This window comes from Salmo trutta, chromosome 21 (genome assembly GCF_901001165.1).
Source record: "Salmo trutta chromosome 21, fSalTru1.1, whole genome shotgun sequence".
Taxonomy (NCBI): Eukaryota; Metazoa; Chordata; class Actinopteri; order Salmoniformes; family Salmonidae; genus Salmo; species Salmo trutta.
In genome coordinates this window covers 2247438-2266719 of record NC_042977.1, presented here as the reverse complement: position 1 = coordinate 2266719, position 19282 = coordinate 2247438, and the positions used below count along the sequence as shown (strand labels likewise).

Here is a 19282-nt window from a genome sequence, read left to right as displayed (position 1 = left end):
GAGATGATATTTAGAGCCCCGTTTAAACCTGGTGCTAACAGGCACAATCAGAATGTGGACCAGGAAAGGTCACAAGTTAGAACCAGGTATAAACAGGGATAAAAGAAGAAACTCCAACATGCCAACTTGCAAATGTTTATATTTTATATTGAAGTGATGTTTTGATCTTACCACCATTGTCAGACACATATTGAAAACCTGAACACTTTGGCAAAGGGTAGGAAAGGGTAGGAATTTTAGCAAAGTTAACAGATTTTTGCAACTCTAAATGCCTGTCTACGTAGACAACACTCCTGGGAGATGGGTGTCATGCAGGTTCACGATCCAGTCCGGCTCTAACACATGGTCCAGCTACTTACGTCTGAGCAGAAAATAAACAACAAGGGCAAGAATTGTTGTATGAATGTCGAGCACTGACAAAATAAAAAAGTCACCAGACACAAGTAATCTATAAAAAATTAAACTCCTTTATTGTGTTCTCTTATATAAAAGAAATACAAAACAGAAACATTGACACCAGGCAAGGGGTTAGGGGGTATAGTAGGCAGAACATTAAATTGTCAGAAGGATAGATAGATGGATGGCTGGACAGATGGATGAATGGACAAATCGATGCAATGAGGGCGGATGAAAACAGAAAGCACAGTCCTGTCAAGTCCCCTCCCTCCCTTCCTTTTTGCAGTGGGCCTCTTCAGGGCAACTCAGTCTTATCTGCCACTTCGGCATGGCCAACCTCTGCCCCCCCAGGGGCCAGCAACGTCCTCCTGTTGTAGTGGTGATGGCCCTTCATGATGCCCGAGTTGTTGTTCTCGTTCAGGATCTGCTTCTGCTTTTGTCGGTTGAGCGACTGGACCAGGCCCAGCACCACGGCCGCCAGCGAGTACTGGCCCTGGAGCTTGCGCGGCTGCATGATGAGCGGGTTGGGCTGCACACGGCCCATCAGGAAGTGTGTGCGGATCTTGCCCTCCTGCTCGCTGATGCCCTTCACGTAGATCTCGCCACGGTACTCGAAGGCGAAGCCTCGCTCCTTCAGGATCAGGTAGGTGTCCTCAGGCACCTGGATCTTGCCACTCACGCCTGTGCTGTCCATGCGGCTCGACAGGTTCACTGTCTTGCCCCAGATGTCGTACTGGGGCTTCTTGGCGCCAATCACACCCGCCACCACCGAGCCATGTGCCATGCCTGAGAAAAAGTAGGAGGGGGAAGATGACGAAAATGAAGAGAAGGGGATGGAAAAGGGGGAAGAGGAAGTAAAATAGGAATATGAGATGATTGAGTGGAGAAGGGAAATCGAGAAGAAAAAAAGGGAAGATAAAGGGGAGTAAAAGAAAGACGAGTGAGAGTTTTAGAAGAGTTAGCTCCACCTAGTGACAAAACTACAGTATGTTAATGAATTTCAAACACTTTCATAGTCTATTCATTTTGAGTGGTTGCCAGGAAGGGAGCACATGGGATTTATTACCAATTCTTAGCTCAAAGTTGTTGAAGGAGTGCTTGTTGATCTCCTGGATGCTCTCATTCAGGGCGATGGCAAAGTCGGCCAGCTCACACAGATGACCCCACTTGTCCTCACATTGCTATGAACACAGAGGGACAAGAATCAGAGTGACATCAGAGAGAAAGATTGACAGTGCAAACTGAATCACAGATTGAGATTATAGTGCTACCAGTGTCAAATGGAGTCAGAATTATGCCACACATGATGATGTACAGATAAAATACCCCCTCTTTAGAAATAAGGTTCAAGTTCTGCGTTTTATGTCTTGTTACACCTTGTGCACAAATTCTACATACCTTTCTACTGCACCTACACGTACAGCATGTACAAGGTAACAGCACAAATCAATGATGTCAGTGTTAATATATAGGTTTTACGCAAGTCAGGATATGGCCACGAATTACTGAACCACTTAATGTTGATTTTGCTCACTTGTTTTTCTGGTGACAGTCCGGAGACTGCCATGTAGGTGCTGCCGATAGTCTTAATCTTCTCAATGTCCTGGAATCGTTCCTCACCAAGCAGCTATACAAAGACAAAGACGAACAGGGTAGAGAAGAAACACAAGCAGTCCATTGTTAATTAACTGTGCTCAATATCGCATCACTACTACAAAGGGTAAACAAGATTTGGTCAATCAATCGCGTGATTGATTGACACAGAAAGCAACTCATTATACCCAACAACCCATTAGCAACTTATAAAGCAATGCCATATCACATAAAAGTGTTTCTTCATCCATCCACTGTGCCACTCTGCAGCTGCTACCTAAGTATGTGCTGTATCTTGGGGCAAGTTTCAAGTCGGGAAAAGGCACGTCTATTCCTGTCCAAAGAGGCGAGGCATTAGTCGACTGCAGCTGGTTTGTGTCTTGTTCTGGCCTCGTTTGCTGACATTGACACCGTCCGTGAATAACACGGTTCTATGGCAGATTTAGAACAGAATCTCATTGTCAGATACCACCCATTCCACCAGGATCTGTAAAACGATATGAATAGTTTAGTGAAAGATCTCAAACTAGTTTTTGTACTCTGTTGAAGCAAAGTGGTACCTTTAATTTAAAATATTTCATACCATTGCATCTGACTAGCACAACTGTCAACTGCAAAAGTCCAACAACATTTTTGAGTGGCTGGCCTTCCCTGCTTATTTTGATAGTTTGACTGGTTTGATAGTCATCCAATATGTCATTCTGATGAGTGAATTAAATAAAACATATACAGTATGTTAGTGGGATAAAAAATCTGTGGGCTAAAAAATATTTATTTATTTTTATTTGCTGGCTCACCTCACTTTTCAAAAAATAAATTATATTAAAAAGATAATTAAAGTTGATTTCGGAATTCAATTTATGGGATATTGCAACTCAATAGATGCTAGTCAGCCTGAAAACTTAACACTTCAAATAAAATAAAAATCGAATGAAATTGTATTTGTCACATGCGCCGAACCTTACAATGAAATGCTTACTTACAAGCCCTTAACCAATGCAGTTTAAATAAAAAATAAGTGTTTAGAAAGTATGTACTAAATAAGTAAACAAAGAAATAAAAATAACAAATAATTAAAGAGCAACAACAAAATAACAGTAACGAGCCTAAATAGAAAGGTTACCAGTACAGAGTCAATGTGGGGTGGCACATTAGTTGAGGTAATTGAAGTAATATGTACTGTACATGTAGGTAGAGGAAAAGTGACAATGCATAGATAATAAACAGAGAGTAGCAGCAGCTAGTCCGGGTAGCCATTTTGTTAGCTGATCATGAGTCTTATGGCTTGGGATAGAAGCTGTTAAGAAGCCTTTTGGACCTAGACATAATGCTCCGGTACCTCTTGCTGTGTGGTAGCAGAGAGAACAGTATATGACTAGGGTGACCGGAGTCTTTGGCAATTTTTTGGGCCTTCCTTTGACACTGCCTGGTATAGAGGTCCTGGATGGCAGGAAGCTTGACCCTGGTGATGGGCAGTACGCACCACCCTTTGTAGTGCATTGTGGTCGGAGGCCGAGCAATTGCCATACCAGGAGGTGATGCAAACAGTCAGGATGCTCTCGATGGTGCAGCTTTAGAACTTATTGAGGATCTGAGGACCCATGCCAAATCTTTTCACTCCTGAGGGGGAATAGGCGTTGTCGTGTCCTCTTCACGACTGTCTTGGTGTGTTTGGACCATGACAGTTTGTTGGTGGACACCAAGAAACTTGAAGCTCTCAACCTGCTCCACTACAGCCCCGTCGATGAGAATGGGGGGTGTGTTCGGGCCTCCTTTCCTGTAGTCCACGATCATCTCCTTTGTTTTGATCACGTTGAGGGAGAGGTTGTTATCCTGGCACCACACTGCAAAGTCTCTGACCTCCTCCCTATAGGCAGTCTCATTGTTTTCGGCAATCTTAATGATGGCGTTGGAGTCGTGCTTGGGTGAACAGGGAGTACAGGAGGGGACTGAGGGGGGACTGAGCACACACCCTTAAGGGGCCCCTGTGTTGAGGATCAGCATGGCAAATGTGTTGTTACCTACCCTTACCACCTGGGGGGGGGGGGGGGGGCGGCCCGTCAGGAAGTCCAGGATCCAGTTGCAGAGGGAGTTGTTTAGTCCCAGGGTCCTTAGCTTAGTGATGAGCTTTGAGGGCAATATGGTGTTGAACGCTGAGCTATAGTCAATGAATAGCATTCTCAAATACAATGCCGTGCAAAAGTATTCATACCCCTTGGCGTTTTCCAATGTTGTTGCCTTACAACCTGTCATTTAAATTGATTCAACTTTTTTTCATGTAATGGACATACACAAAATAATCCCAATTGGTGAAGTCAAAATGAAAAAAATTACTTGTTTCAATTTTTTTTTATATAATTAAAAAGGAAATGTGGTGTGTGCATATGTATTCACCCCCTTTGCTATGAAGCCACCAAATAAGATCTGGTGCAACCAATTACCTTCAGAAGTTGCAAAAAAAAGTCCACCTGTGTGCAATCTAAGTGTCACATGATCTGTCACATGATCTCAATATATATATACACCTGTTCTGAAAGGCCCCAGAGTCTGCAACACCACTAAGAAAGGGGCACTACCAAGCAAGCGACACCATGAAGACCAAAGAGCTCTCCAAACAGGTCAGGGACAAAGCTGTGGAGAAGTACAGATCATGGTTGGTTATAAAAAAAAAAAAATCGAACGTTGAACATCCCACGGAGCACCATTAAATCCATTATTAATAAATTGAAATAATATAGCACCACAACAAACCTGCCAAGAGAGGGCCGCCCACCAAAACTCACGGATCAGGCAAGGAGGGCATTAATCAGAGGCAACAAAGAGACCACAGATAACCCTGAAGGAGCTGCAAAGCTCACAGCACAGATTGGAGTATCTGTCCATAGGAACACCTTAAGCCGTACACTACACAGAGCTGGGCTTTACAGAAGTGTGGCCAGAAAAAAGTAATTGCTTAAAGAAAAAAATAAGCAAACACGTTTGGTGTTCGCCTAACGGCATGTGGGAGACTCCACAAACATATGGAAGAAGGTACTCTGGTCAGATGAGACTAAAATTGAGCTTTTTGGCCATCAAGGAAAATGCTATGTCTGGAGCAAACCCAACACCTCAAATCACCCCGAGAACACCATCCCCACAGTGAAGCATGGTGGCGGCAGCATCATGCTGTGGGGATGTTTTTCATCAGCAGGGACTGGGAAACTGGTCAGAATTGAAGAAATGATGGATGGCGCTAAATAAAGAGAACTTCTTGAGGGAAACCTGTTTCAGTCTTCCAGAGATTTGAGATTGGGATGGAGGTTCACCTTCCAGCAGGACAATGACCCTAAGCATACTGCTAAAGCAACACTCGAGTGGTTTAAGGGGAAAAATTTAAATGTCTTGAAAGGCCTAGTCAAAGCCCAGACCTCAATCCAATTGAGAATCTGTGGTATGACTTAAAGATTGCTGTACAGCAGCGGAACCCATCCAACTTGAAGGAGCTGTAGAAAAGTTGCCTTGAAGAATGGGCAAAAATCCCAGTGGCTAGATGTGCCAAGACATACAGCTGTAATTGCTGCAAAAGGTGGCTCTACAAAGTATAGACTTTGCTGCTTGCGTCACTTTAAAAAATACATGTAATCCGTTAAACACTTAATACAATTTGTATGGCCTAACGTGTGTTTGTTGGGATAGCAGTTGGGCTATCGACTTACCGTTGAGAGTTTGAATAGTAGCATAGCATACATCAATTATGGGATATTGCAACTAAATACTGTACATTCTGGTCAGCCTTCCAAGTAAACACTTCTAAGGTAAGATAAGAATGACTAAAATAATGTGTGTGCTAGCTTCAGCCGTTCAAAAATATTTGTATGTTAGTGGGGTAAAAAATACACACAAAAAATATATTTTTATTTGCATTTCAGAAATGTTTAGTTCCATGCTTCCCGTTCTTCCGTATCATTTTTGCATCTTTTACTTTCGGTTTTGTACACCAACTTCAAACAGCTGGAAATATTATATTTTAGGTTATGGAAAATATATTTCACAGCAATTTAGATGGTACAATGTTTCTCTACACTACTGTATATGTGCTTGTTTTGTCACATAAACTGAAATTAGGCAAACCATTTGAATTTTTGCAACCAGGAAATGGCAGAGTGATTTCTGTATAGTGCAGCGCAGAGTACCTGGATACAGCCCTTAGCTGTGGTATATTAGCGATATACCACAAACCCCCGAAGTGCCATATTGCTATTATAAACAGGTTACCAACAAATTTGTAATTTTTTTGTCATACCCGTGGTATGCGGCTTTCAGCCATTCAGCATTCAGGGCTCGAACCACCCGGTTTATAATTAAATATAAGTCTCTTCACCCTGTCTAGCCCATTTACGATCAATGAAACAAAACAAAAAATAATTACAAAAAAATTACTTTTTAGCGGGACAGTGAAAAGGACAATGTTGCTGTTCCCCACCTCATCAAAGTCGGCAATGATCTCGTTGAGGAGGCGCAGACACTCCACCCCTTGGTTGTTCATCTCTGTTTGGGAGTAGAAGTCGGCAAAGCCTGGGATGGAGGCGAACATCACACCCACAGCATCGTAAGACTGGGAGTAAAGCTCCTGTGGAACAAAATGTGGGCAATGTATGTTTAAAGAAAGAGGGGCAGGGAAAAGCCATTGAAAATTACATATAATGGAATTCTAACAATGTCAGGTAGTTATATACACTTATTTGGAAAAGGTCAAGGATGGAGGGGACATGTGATTTGCTCATATGATTTAAAAAACGAATCAGGAGTAGGCAGCACCATAAGTAAGTGAGTAAACTGAGATATGACTAAGGAGTTAAATCAGAGCAATTTTTCCATAAATAGACTTTAACAACGGTAGAATTTTAATGGCACATAATGCCTAAAAAATGGCTGAGGTGGTTCTTATGTTAACATTTTACTGCAGTGGGCTAAATCAGGGTCACACAGAGTGTTTCTTGGTAGTCTTCAACCAATCTACTTTGAAACAAAAGTGTAAACCTCACACACATGGTAATGGGCTTCAAAAAAATAATACACCTGTACCATGTCAGATATAGAGATATATACTCATTTTTGAGTTTGCATCCCAATATGACATTTTATATACATCACAGAAGACTGAAATATAACAAAACCGTTCGACAATGAAACACTGGATTTGTAATCATTATAATTATTAATTATGAAATCATTAAAAATATGAATGACATTCCACCCATGAGGCGATTTGATAATTTGACTGCAGGAAAGGGGTCTAAGTTCATTTTAGTTAGTCTTGTAGATTAACAATACTTGGTCACACATCTAGTTCTTTAAAAAATATATATATTTAATGTTTAAAACATACAATATACTTGCAGTGAAGCCACTCAACAACTACATCACATTAGTCATCTAACAGACTCCCATCCAGAGCGACACACAGAAGCAACCAGGGTCAACACCCAGCTCAAGGGCACGTCGACAGATCTAAAATGTTTTTTTTTTAAACAGGGACCTGAACCAGCGATCAATCAGCCACCGGCCCAAGCTCCCAACCGCCAGCCCTCCAAGACCCCCCCACCCCCCACCATAGTTCCCCAAGAGCTGCCCCTCAAACATCCGAGACCCCCCCCCAGAAGATGTACAAATAACTAATCATAATTTAAAAAATATATTCCATTCCCCACCCCCAAGACCCCTCCATGCACCAACGACCAACAAAATGAACAAAAGAGAAAGACAAAGGAAAACAGAAAACAACAATGAAAAAAACAACAAAGACATCAAGGACAACAAAAATCATAACATATGGCACTATTTACCTGTGTCCGTGTATGTGCACATGTGTGCATTTGAATGAGAGTGTGTGTATATGCAGGTGTACAAACACCTGCACGGCACCAGGCTCAGGAAAACCGGCATTAGCTGTAAAAACTAAATCTGCAGAGCTTCAACGATTGAATGCCCCAAATATTCAACATTTTGTTGGTGGCAAGAATTCCATATAATTATTTTAGCTGAAAAGCACGAAGTCTTGAATCTTGCGTCGTTTTATATATCAACTCATACACCCTGTACCATGGAATTGGTACATCAAAAATCTCTTCCCAACTATTTTGCAATCTGTTTGGCACAGCTGTCAACATCCTGGTCCTCAAATTAAGCTGATATATTCTTATTTATGCTATTTTTATTCCTCCGCCAGTTTTGTTTCCTTATATTTGGCAGACAGACCAGTTCCCTGCCTCCTCTGGCTGCCGCCTGCCTCCTCCATTTTTGGGGTAATGCTGTAATCAATTGGTTGTACTCTGGGATTGAGCAGACCTTCCCATACTGTTCTGATAACTACATGAAGGACATAACTCTACCATTCCAATTTACAATATAATTTAAAAACAAAATACCCTTTCAAACATCTTTCCCATAAATACAGGTATTTTATCAACCAGCACATTTGAGTTCAGCTATAATATTTGTTGTAATATTTGTTCTATCTTTTCAGGGGGATGAAATTGAAATTGTAACCAGCTCTGCAATGCTTGTTCGAAAGAGAGATACTTTGAAAAAAATTATAATTTTCAATTAATCAAAAATGACACATGGCAATCTGCACAAAGGCAAAAAGGCAGTTTTTAAACAACGGATGAGCTTTTCTTAGTAATCTACTTGAGAACCATTTAGGGTACAAATAAAACTTTTGAATAAGTGAAGCTTTTAGAGAGAACTTTAGTGCTTTTATATTTGATAATCTCAACCCACCCAATTCATATTCATTATATAGATAGGCACGCTTTATGTTGTCTGCTTTAGTGTCCCAGATAAAGCAAGATATTTTTTGCTCATATGATTTGAAAAACAAATCAGGAGTAGGCAGCACCATAAGTAAGTGAGTAAACTGAGATATGACTAAGGAGGTAATCAAGGTAATTTTTCCATAAATAGTATTTATTTACCTTTCCATTGTTGCAGGATCTTGTCTATTTTTACACGATTTCTATTGAAATTCATTGTGGAGAGCTCATTTATATATTTTGTGATATGAATACCATGTATGTCTACTTCACCTTTAGCCCATTTTATAGGTAAACTGCAGGGTAATGTAAAATTTGTATTTTTTAAAGATCCAATACGTAATACTGTACACTTATCATAATTAGGTTGGAGTCCAGAGAGTCATCTAGATCTTCAATGAGACATTGCAGGGATCTAGCTAATATAAAACTTGAGTCATCGGCATACATGGACACCTTTGTTCTTAAGTCTTGGATTTCTAATCCTCCAGTGTTGCTATTTGATCTGATTTTAATAGCTAGCATTTCGATGTCCATAACAAACAGATATGACGACAGCGGACACCCGTGTTTAACTCCTCTTGACAATTCAAAACTCTCTGAGAAGTAGCTGCTATTTACTATTTTACACCTGGGGATATTATACATTACTTTTACCCATTTTCTTTTTCCTGTCGGGTTAGAATTCTTTTGTGAGGTAGCCGGATCTTTCCACGATGGAGTATGTTGTTCCTCCATAACATAAGGCTGTAGATACTTCCCTCAGGATTTGATTTGCCTCAGGATTTCTTTAGTATCCAGGTTGACTCTGAACTGCAAACAGTTGTTTACAAATGTTTTTAACAATGCGTCTTTTCCACGACAACCGAATATGTAATCCCGAGTTACAAAATGCAACAAAGTTGCTTTCGCTGTTTTGTTTGTAATCAACAGGGCTGTGATGAAAGTTTAAGTTAGTGCTTCCTCGAATACTTGCTCGGAAAGCTCAATGTTTTCCAGTCGTATGCTAATCCGTTTCACCAACTCATCTAGTTCTACACTTGCCCCTAGCAGGAACGCAAATTATGAGGGACTGTCAAATCATCACCAATAGGGTGCAATGTTAGTACATCACAAATATGCTAGTTGATGTAAAATGTAAGGCATTCATTCAGATAGAATAATACATAGACTACAATAGCTATACATGTTAGCAGTCCTTTTAATGTTACTACATTCACAATTAATTTATGCAGTAGTGGGTCAAAGTTCAAGCTTATTAAACAATGGTACTGTAAATAATTGTGTTAACTTAGTAACAGGTTATGTATATTTTTCATACGTGGGCAATTGAGCAATTATGGTTTAATTCATGAATCTCTGGCTTAATGAGATTAATTAGTTAAAAATGTAAAATGTAAAATGTTATTTAGTGGATGCTCTTTGCTCCTGTGTATACAGCTTTTAGATTACCTATACAATTTTGCTCTATAAATTAAAACGTAACTATTTGTCTTTTATTTGTCTGATACACCCAAAAATGTTTTTGACTTGAACTGATTAATTGATACATAGTCTCTCTCTCTATCAATCTATCAATCAATCAATCATCCATGAAATCAACCCATTGCGCTCCATTCTTGACTCCCTGGTTTGTAGATTTGCATCTAGGGGAAACTTCACGGCTGGGACATAATTGTGTCTTCTTTGCAGTGGCGACGTGTCATTCAGAGCAACCACTATCCAGCAAATGCCGCTGTTTTGCATATAATTCTGACATTCATTCGCAGCACAATATTATATCATACCAGTTAGCAAATAATGTAAACAAAATCATTGAATTCTGATAAAGAAGCATAATCAACTCCTCCATATCATATTATTGTTTGCTTAAATTGTCTTTGAGTAAGGCAGCTTCAGAATGCAGCTGTTTCAGCCTCTCTCCATGCCTTCTGGGCAGCCAGAGAAACCACAGACCGTTGGCGTTGTTGATCTTCTCTGTTTTCGTTTGATTTCCTTAAAGGTGATGTCACTAACAACACAGCAGCACCTACTGGGAGAGCTGACTGAGGACCAGGCACGTTCTGCCCGCTTGGGTGCCCCTTGGCAGTGCCAGTCCAAGAAGGCTCAAGGTCATTGGTCACAGATAAATCAACGTCTTTCTCTGGTAACTTTGATTGGACTGATGTGTGTCAACTTACAGGAGCTGAAAAGTTATCATGAAACACAAATCATGTTGATTATCTTATCATTTTCAAAATTAGCGTTCTGAAGGAAATGTAGAGATAAAACGTCTCGGTGCTCATCAGCCACTAAACATTGAAATTAGGCCACCCGTTAAAATAAAGCAAACTGGTAAAGAAGATTCAAATATGGTTGGAAGCAGTTGCTAATATCTGTCTTGAGGCAGATATACGGCGACGTGTCTTGTTCTTAATGTTTGATGTCAGACTGTAATACCCATGGAACTGTAACTATGCAACAGATGAAGCGAGGGGGTGACTTTATAAACTTTGTTGCTTTATTCTTCACCGGAGAAGCTTGGTACCAGAACGGTGTTTTGGCTGTGTCCCAATACTCTAACAATGTTGCAATATTGTAGACCAGGGTTCCCCAACTGGCACCTGTGGGTGGTTTTATTTGGCCCCCCAACCAAAGTTTTCTGAGCAAAAAACTATGTCATTTGTTTATATTTTTATTTAAAATGTTCATTATTGGAAATAAAAGACTGTAAAAACACCAGGAAATCAGCTCCAATTGATTTTAATTTTGGAAATCTGTTCCCAAGTATTCCCACGCATAATAGAGAGATGTGATTGTATACAAATGTAAGCAAGGTTTGAAGTGATTATGTTTTAAACAAATATTATATATATATACATACATACATCTCTGTTTGGGATTCTTGCGGTTAATTTGCAGTCTACAAATTATTTTTTATTATGTTCCGGCCCACCGACCATCCGCTCAAGAAATAAAATCGTCCCGCGGCTGAATCTAGTTGATGATCCCCGTTGTTGACACATGCTGAATTTGTCTATGGGAAGTAGCCTACACAAACTGATCATAACCAAAGATTATCTATATATTGCCATAACCAGAATGTTATAACCTTTGTGTGTGTCGAGGTTTTGATGCACATTAGCTTTTTTGATTGAGTTTGCACAACCAATATTTTCATGTTAAAATTGCCACTGCGTCTTTGACCCCCAACCTGGTCTCAGAGCATTTTGTATGATTCTGTATGTAAATCCGAGACACTCCATTTAGTATGATATGTTACATTTCGTATGGTATGTATTATTTGTGGATGTTACAAATTACAATTTGTATTACCGTAAATTCCGGACTATAAGCCGTAACTTTTTTCCCAGGCTTTGAACCTCGCGGCTTAAACAATGACGCGGCTAATATATGGATTTTTCCCGCTTTCAATTTTTTTTCTCCAAAAAAACACATTCTGTGACGTGCTCAGTTTTTTGGCGGCATGAAGCTTTCATTAGACCAATGAAATTGCCGAACGGGTTATGGTCAAACAACTTTTTTGTTTACTGTTTAGATTAAACTGAGTGCTCTCAAACTTCCCATCATTACGGTAGTCATTTTGTCACCCTCATCATGGCAAAGACACGGAGAAATGCATATGATGCAGCTTTCAAGTTGAAGGCGATTGATCTGGCTGTTGGAAAAGGAAATAGAGCTGCTGCACGGGAGCTTGGTCTTAATGAGTCGATGATAAGACGTTGGAAACAGCAGCGTGAGGAATTGACTCAGTGCAAAAAGACAACTAAAGCTTACTGCTAATTTTTTATTTTTTGTTACAAGCCGTGTTTCGTTAAAGCTTATTTATTTTTGTTACAAGCCGTGTTTCGTTAAAGCCTATTTATTTTTGTTACAAGCCGTGTTTCGTTAAAGCCTGTGTAAAGTTCATTTGTTTCAATGTACCGGTAGGCACCTGCGGCTTATAGACATGTGCAGCTTATTTATGTTCAAAATAATATTTTTTTTTATATCCAGGTGCGCTTAATAGTCCGGAAATTACAGTATATGTTACGAATTTACAAAACGTACAATATGTTCCGAATTTGCTAAATGTATATGTTAAGAATTCTAGCTAGGTGGCTAGGTCGGTAACGTTAGCTAGCTCGCTAACTTTAACTAGGCTACGGGTTAGGAGTTAGGTTAAAGGGTTGGGGGAAGGGTTAGCTGAAAGGTTTAAGGTTAGGGTTATCTAACATGCTAAGTAGCTGCAAAGTAGCTAAAAAGTAGTAAGCAGTTGAAAAGTTCCTAATTAGCTAAAATGCCAATCTCCCTTCTTTCGTTTTTGCCTTAAGTAACCATCTGATGTAACCATATGAAACATAAAATATCATATTAAATGGAGTGTCACAGATTTACATACAGAATGATATGAAACGCTCTATGACCAGGATGTATGTGTTTATATGTATGTGTTTAAGGTTCAAATTCAAGTGTGAATTCAGAGGTAAACCCTGTAAATAAATAAAAACGTATCTTCTTCAAAACTTTCCTTTCACATTCGGAAGTCCCTGACTCATATATGGGAATGTGTAGAACAATGGGTTATCTCCCACCAACTGACATGTTATTACCATCAAATTAAAAGCAGGAAACATTAATAAAAGTGTGTCTTGTTTTATAAAGCTTTCAGGCTGACTGAATCTAACTCTCGCTGCACTTTGTGGAAGCATCCTGAAGGCCGACCGTTCAGACCACCGCCACCCTCTTTCCGCGTTTCGGTCTGAAGATTTTCGGAAAATCAATTACGGCTCTCAAAGGGCATATGTAATTAGCATACATTGAGGTTTATGGAACCGATTGTGATGAATGTTTGACGACAGCTCTTGATAGGTAAATATGTCGATAGTGTCATTTTGGTTGAGTAAAGAAGTGAAAAAAACTCCTCTTCATGCTCCAAATCACAAATGTAACGTAACTTGAGTTTGGTTCAAGTAGAGGTAAACCAAATAAAACTGGGTTGTGTATGACCCCCAACACTGAAATAATATAATAATATAGAGGCCATTTTTTTCAAAAGCAATTTACAGCAATGCTCTGCATATATCTTATGAGTGGCCCCAGCAAGAAACAAACCAACAACCCTAGCATTGCAAGCACCATGCTCTAGCAACTGAGCTACACAGGACCACACAAGTCATTAGTTATTAAAAATACCATAAATACGGTACATTATTAAGTTGAACATATCCTGAACAGACGAAAATAAGGTAGAAAAGTTCCAGCTGACCTCATTATCCCGATCCTTCTCCAGGAAATGGCGGGCAACGTGACTTGGCAGAATATTCCGGAGCATGTTCTCGTTGTGTTCCCGGAGCTCCTTCATCTCGTTGATCTCCTCCTTGGCCTGGACACGCCAGAGGAAATCCAGCCGGGCAGTGTATTCCAGCTATGGGGGAAAAATATAAATATCAGGGCCACAATAGGTACAATGTTAAGGAAAGTTCAGATAAAATCACAAATTATTCTGCATCTTCATCAAACCTTGACTAATATTTAGCAGACACTTTTATCCAAAGCGATTTACAGTAATGCGTGCATACATTTTCATGTGGGTGGCCCCAGCGGGAATCGAGCTCACGATCCATAACAGTCCATTGTTGCTCTACCAACTGAGCCAGACAGGACCACCACTGAACTGAATTGCATTGAATAGAAACAGAATGTCTCCTCGTTCTGTCACCATTTAGAAGGGAAAACTTGGTTTGTGGGGTTAGGGTTAAGGTCAGGATAGTTAGAATTTCATGTGATCATGCCATACAGTAGAACTGTGTATGCCTCAAGAATACAGAATATCACAGAAGCCAGAAAAGAGGACAATATATAATGAGACATAACTATTAATTTGTGTGTGCAGACCTTTATGTGAGGTAAAGGTAAAGTGGATACAAAAAAACAATTCAGGTAAAATGAAAATAAACATTTTAGGGTGACCCATGAAATTACAGTTGAAGTCAGAAGTTTACATATAGTGAGGAAAAAAATTATTTGATCCCCTGCTGATTTTGTACGTTTGCCCACTGACAAAGAAATTATCAGTCTATAATTTTGATGGTAGGTTTATTTGAACAGTGAGAGACAGAATAACCAAAAAATCCAGAAAAACGTATGTCAAAAATGTTATAAATTGATTTGCATTTTAATGAGGGAAATAACTATTTGACCCCCTCTCAATCAGAAATATTTCTGGCTCCCAGGTGTCTTTTATACAAGTAACGAGCTGAGATTAGGAGCACACTCTTAAAGGGACTGCTCCTAATCTCAGTTTGTTACCTGTACAAAAGACGCCTGTCCACAGAAGCAATCAATCAATCAGATTCCAAACTCTCCACCATAGCCAAGACCAAAGAGCTCTCCAAGGATGTCAGGGACAAGATTGTAGACCTACACAAGGCTGGAATGGGCTTCAAGACCATCGCCAAGCAGCTTGGTGAGAAGGTGACAACAGTTGGTGCGATTATTCACAAATGGAAGAAACACAAAAGAACTGTCAATCTCCCTCGGCCTGGGGCTCCATGCAAGATCTCACCTCGTGGAGTTGCAATGATCATGAGAACGGTGAGGAATCAGCCCAGAACTACACGGGAGGATCTTGTCAATGATCTCAAGGCAGCTGAGACCATAGTCACCAAGAAAACAATTGGTAACACACTACGCCGTGAAGGACTGAAATCCTGCAGTGCCCGCAAGGTCCCCCTGCTCAAGAAAGCACATATACATGCTGTTGTGGTCAGATGAGACCAAAATGGAGCTCTTTGGCATCAACTCAACTCGCCATGTTTGGAGGAGGAGGAGGAATGCTGCCTATGACCCCAAGAACACCATCCCCACCGTAAAACATGGAGGTGGAAACATTATGCTTTGGGGGTGTTTTTCTGCTAAGGGGACAGGACAACTTCACCGCATCAAAGTGACAATGGACAGGGCCATCTAATGTCAAATCTTGGGTGGGAACCACCTTCCCTCAGCCAGGGCATTGAAAATGGGTCGTGGATGGGTATTCCAGCATGACAGTGACCCAAAACACATGGCCAAGGCAACAAAGGAGTGGCTCAAGAAGAAGCACATTAAGGTCCTGGAGTGGCCTAGCCAGTCTCCAGACCTTAATCCCATAGAAAATCTGTGGAGGGAGCTGAAGGTTCGAGTTTCCAAACGTCAGCCTCGAAACCTTAATGACTTGGAGAAGATCTGCAGAGGAGTGGGACAAAATCCCTCCTGAGATGTGTGCAAACCTGGTGGCCAACTACAAGAAACGTCTGACCTCTGTGATTGCCAACAAGGGTTTTGTCACCAAGTACTAAGTCATGTTTTGCAGAGGGGTCAAATACTTATTTCCCTCATTAAAATGCAAATCATTTTATATCATTTATGACATGCGTTTTTCTGGATTTTTTTGTTGTTATTCTGTCTCTCACTGTTCAAATAAACCTACCATTAAAATTATAGACTGATCATTTCTTTGTCAGTAGGCAAACGTACAAAATCAGCAGGGGATCAAATACTTTTTCCCCTCACTGTACGTAATGCTTTTAATATAAAGGTGCATTTTTATGGTGAAAATTAGCTTCCCCAAACGTGAAACTCACGCGCTACTTATGTATGCCAGTTAGGCTCTAAACCCCTTGTAAAGCGGATTGTGCTTAATTTTAAGACGTTATTTGACCACTTTACTTGTGATACAAACCTTATCAAAACATATAGGCCTATGGGCTGGGCTACATGTGGTGTGCGGCTATGATTTGGGGCGGCATGTAGCCTAGTGGTTAGAGCGTTGGGCCAGTAACCAGAAAGGTTACTAGATCGAATCCACAAGCTGACAAGGTAAAAAAATCTGTTGTTCTGCCCCTGAACAAGGCAGTTAAGACACTCTTCCTAGGCCATCATTGTAAATAAGAATTTGTTGTTAACTGACTTGCCTAGTTAAGCAAAGGTTAAATTGAAAAAGTAAAAAAAAAGGCAGTTTCTTATGCTGGGCATCATTCACAAGTGACAGGCTAATACTGTCACCCATCAGACTATTATTGATTTAATATTGTCTTTATACATATTAAATAATATGTGTTACATTTATTTTGATTTAGAATGGGCCATTATCATGCACCTGTCTCGAAACAGGGGCAGCTGGAAAATATAACTGTTATCTATGCACTTAAATAGCGAATGGAGGATGCTTTTCCTGTGGTTAATGTTCATGCCAGCCAGGTAGGCTATACTCCTGTTGTAAAGATAAACATTGTTTTTGTCACGACTTCCGCTGAAGTTGGTTCCTCTCCTTGTTTGGGCGGCAGTCGGCGTCGCCGGTCTTCTAGCCATCATCGATCCACTTTTCATTTTCCATTTGTTTTGTCTTGTCTTCTCACACACCTGGTTTCAATTCCATCATTACATGTTTTGTATTTACCCTCTGTTCCCCCCATGTCCTTGTCCGGAATTGTTTATTGTAGTGCTTGTGCACGTTATGCTGGTGTGTGACGGGTTTTGTACCCATTGCTTTATTGTGCTGTTAACGATGGCTTTATTTATTAAACTGCTGCGTTGTAAATCAGTTTTTGCTCTCCTGCGCCTGACTTCTCTGCCGCCAGTACGCACCCTTTACAGTGCTTAACCCTTTACAGTGCTTAGTTGAGAAATAAATATAGTAGGCCTAGGCTATAGAAAGTTGATGGGATCCTCGTCCTTTTAGTAGAGGCCATAACTCTGCTTTCTCGCGCAATTGCACAGCCTATAGAAATGTTGCAGAACATGAGCTCATGTCTTTCATTAAGTGTTTGATTAGATTTTCGAATACATTTACATTGATGTCACATTGATTAGATGAACAATAGAGCGCTGTGTACCAGGCAGTTAGTACGTTTGGTAGGCTACTAATGACAATCAGCAGCATCAGAGCTTGGAGAAGTCTAATTACCGTGACCAAACGGTCACATGGAATTTGACTGCCTTCATGACTCGTGACCGCGGGTGTGGCGTTAATACGGCCACCGCAACAGCCCTCAGTAAATGTGATAATACGTTTTTACAGAAAACAAATTGACAACAGACTTTCAGCACACTTATAGGGAAGGACATTCAACAAGCACAGCACTTACACAAATTACTGATGACTGGATGAGAAAATTTGATGACAAAAAGAGTGTGGGGGTTGTTTTGTTAGACTTCAGTGAGGCTTTTGACATTATCAATCATAGTCTGCTGCTGGAAAAACATATGTGTTATGGTTTTACACCCCCTACTATATTGCGGATAAAGAGTTGCCCGTCTAACAGAACACAGAGGGTGTTCTTTAACTGAAGCCTCTCCAAAATATTCCAGGTAGAATCAGGAATTCCCCAGAGCAGGGGAATGACATGCCACTGGCTTTGAGTAAAGCCACTGTGTCTATGTATGCGGATGACTCAATACTATACATGTCTGCTACTACAGTGACTGAAATAGCTGCAAAACTTAACAAAGAGCTGCAGTGGCAAGGAATAAGTTAGTCCTAAATATTTCAAAAACTAAAAGCATTGTACTTGGGACAATTCATTCACTAAACCCTAAACCGCAACTCTTGTTATGAATAATGTAGAAATTGAGCAAGTTGAGGTGACTAAACTGCTTGGAGTAACCCTGGATTTTAAACTGTCATGGTAAAAACAAATTGATAGAACAGCAGCTAAAATGGGGAGAAGTCTGTCCCTAATAAAGCGCTGCTCTGCCTTCTTAACAGCACAATCAACACGGCAGGTCCTACAGGCCCTAGTTTTGTCGCACCTGGACTATTGTTCAGTTGTGTGGTCAGGTGCCACAAAGAGGTACTTAGGAATATTGCGATTGGCTCAGAACAGGGCAGCACGGCTGGCTCTTGGATGAATAAAAAAATATCGGTCAAAAGGTTTGGACACAGCTACTCATTCAAGGATTTTTCTTTATTTTTACATTTACATTTACATTTAAGTCATTTAGCAGACGCTCTTATCCAGAGCGACTTACAAATTGGTGCATTCACCTACATTGTAGAATATTAGTGAAGACATCAAAACTATGAAATAACACATATGGAATCATGTTGTAATCAAAAAGGTGTTAAATAAATCAAAATATGTTATTTTTGAGATTCTTCAAAGTAGCCACCCTTTGCCTTGATGACAGCTTTGCACACTATTGGCATTCTCTCAACCAGCTTCATCTGGAATGCTTTTCCAACAGTCTTGAAGGAGTTCCCACAAATTCTGAGCACTTGTTGGCTGCTTTTCCTTCACTCTGCGGTCTGACTCATCCCAAACCATTTCAATTTGATTGAGGTCGGGGGATTGCAGAGGCCAGGTCATCTGATGCAGCACTCCATCACTCTCCTTCTTGGTAGAATAACCCTTACATAGCCTGGAGGTGTGTTGGCTCATTGTCTTGTTGAAAAACAAATGATAGTCCCTCTAAGCGCAAACCAGATGGGATGGTGTATCGCTGCAGAATGCTGTGGTAGCCATGCTGGTTAAGTGTGC

General features: G+C 40.4%; 1 protein-coding gene across 2 annotated transcripts in view; it reads right to left on the bottom strand.

Annotated features, from left to right (window-relative positions):
• Nucleotides 1-444: 444 nt before the first annotated feature.
• The window catches only part of adcy8 (adenylate cyclase 8 (brain)), a 280096-nt gene continuing 261258 nt past the window's right edge, over nt 445-19282 (bottom strand). For both annotated transcript variants that reach the window (XM_029703947.1, XM_029703948.1), the window contains 5 exons: nt 14032-14190; nt 6452-6598; nt 1931-2023; nt 1463-1577; nt 445-1182 (listed from right to left, as the gene is read on the bottom strand). In XM_029703947.1, coding sequence (XP_029559807.1) covers nt 692-1182; nt 1463-1577; nt 1931-2023; nt 6452-6598; nt 14032-14190 — 1005 coding nt within the window. In that variant the 3' untranslated portion in view covers nt 445-691. The remainder of the gene's footprint in view (nt 1183-1462; nt 1578-1930; nt 2024-6451; nt 6599-14031; nt 14191-19282) is intronic.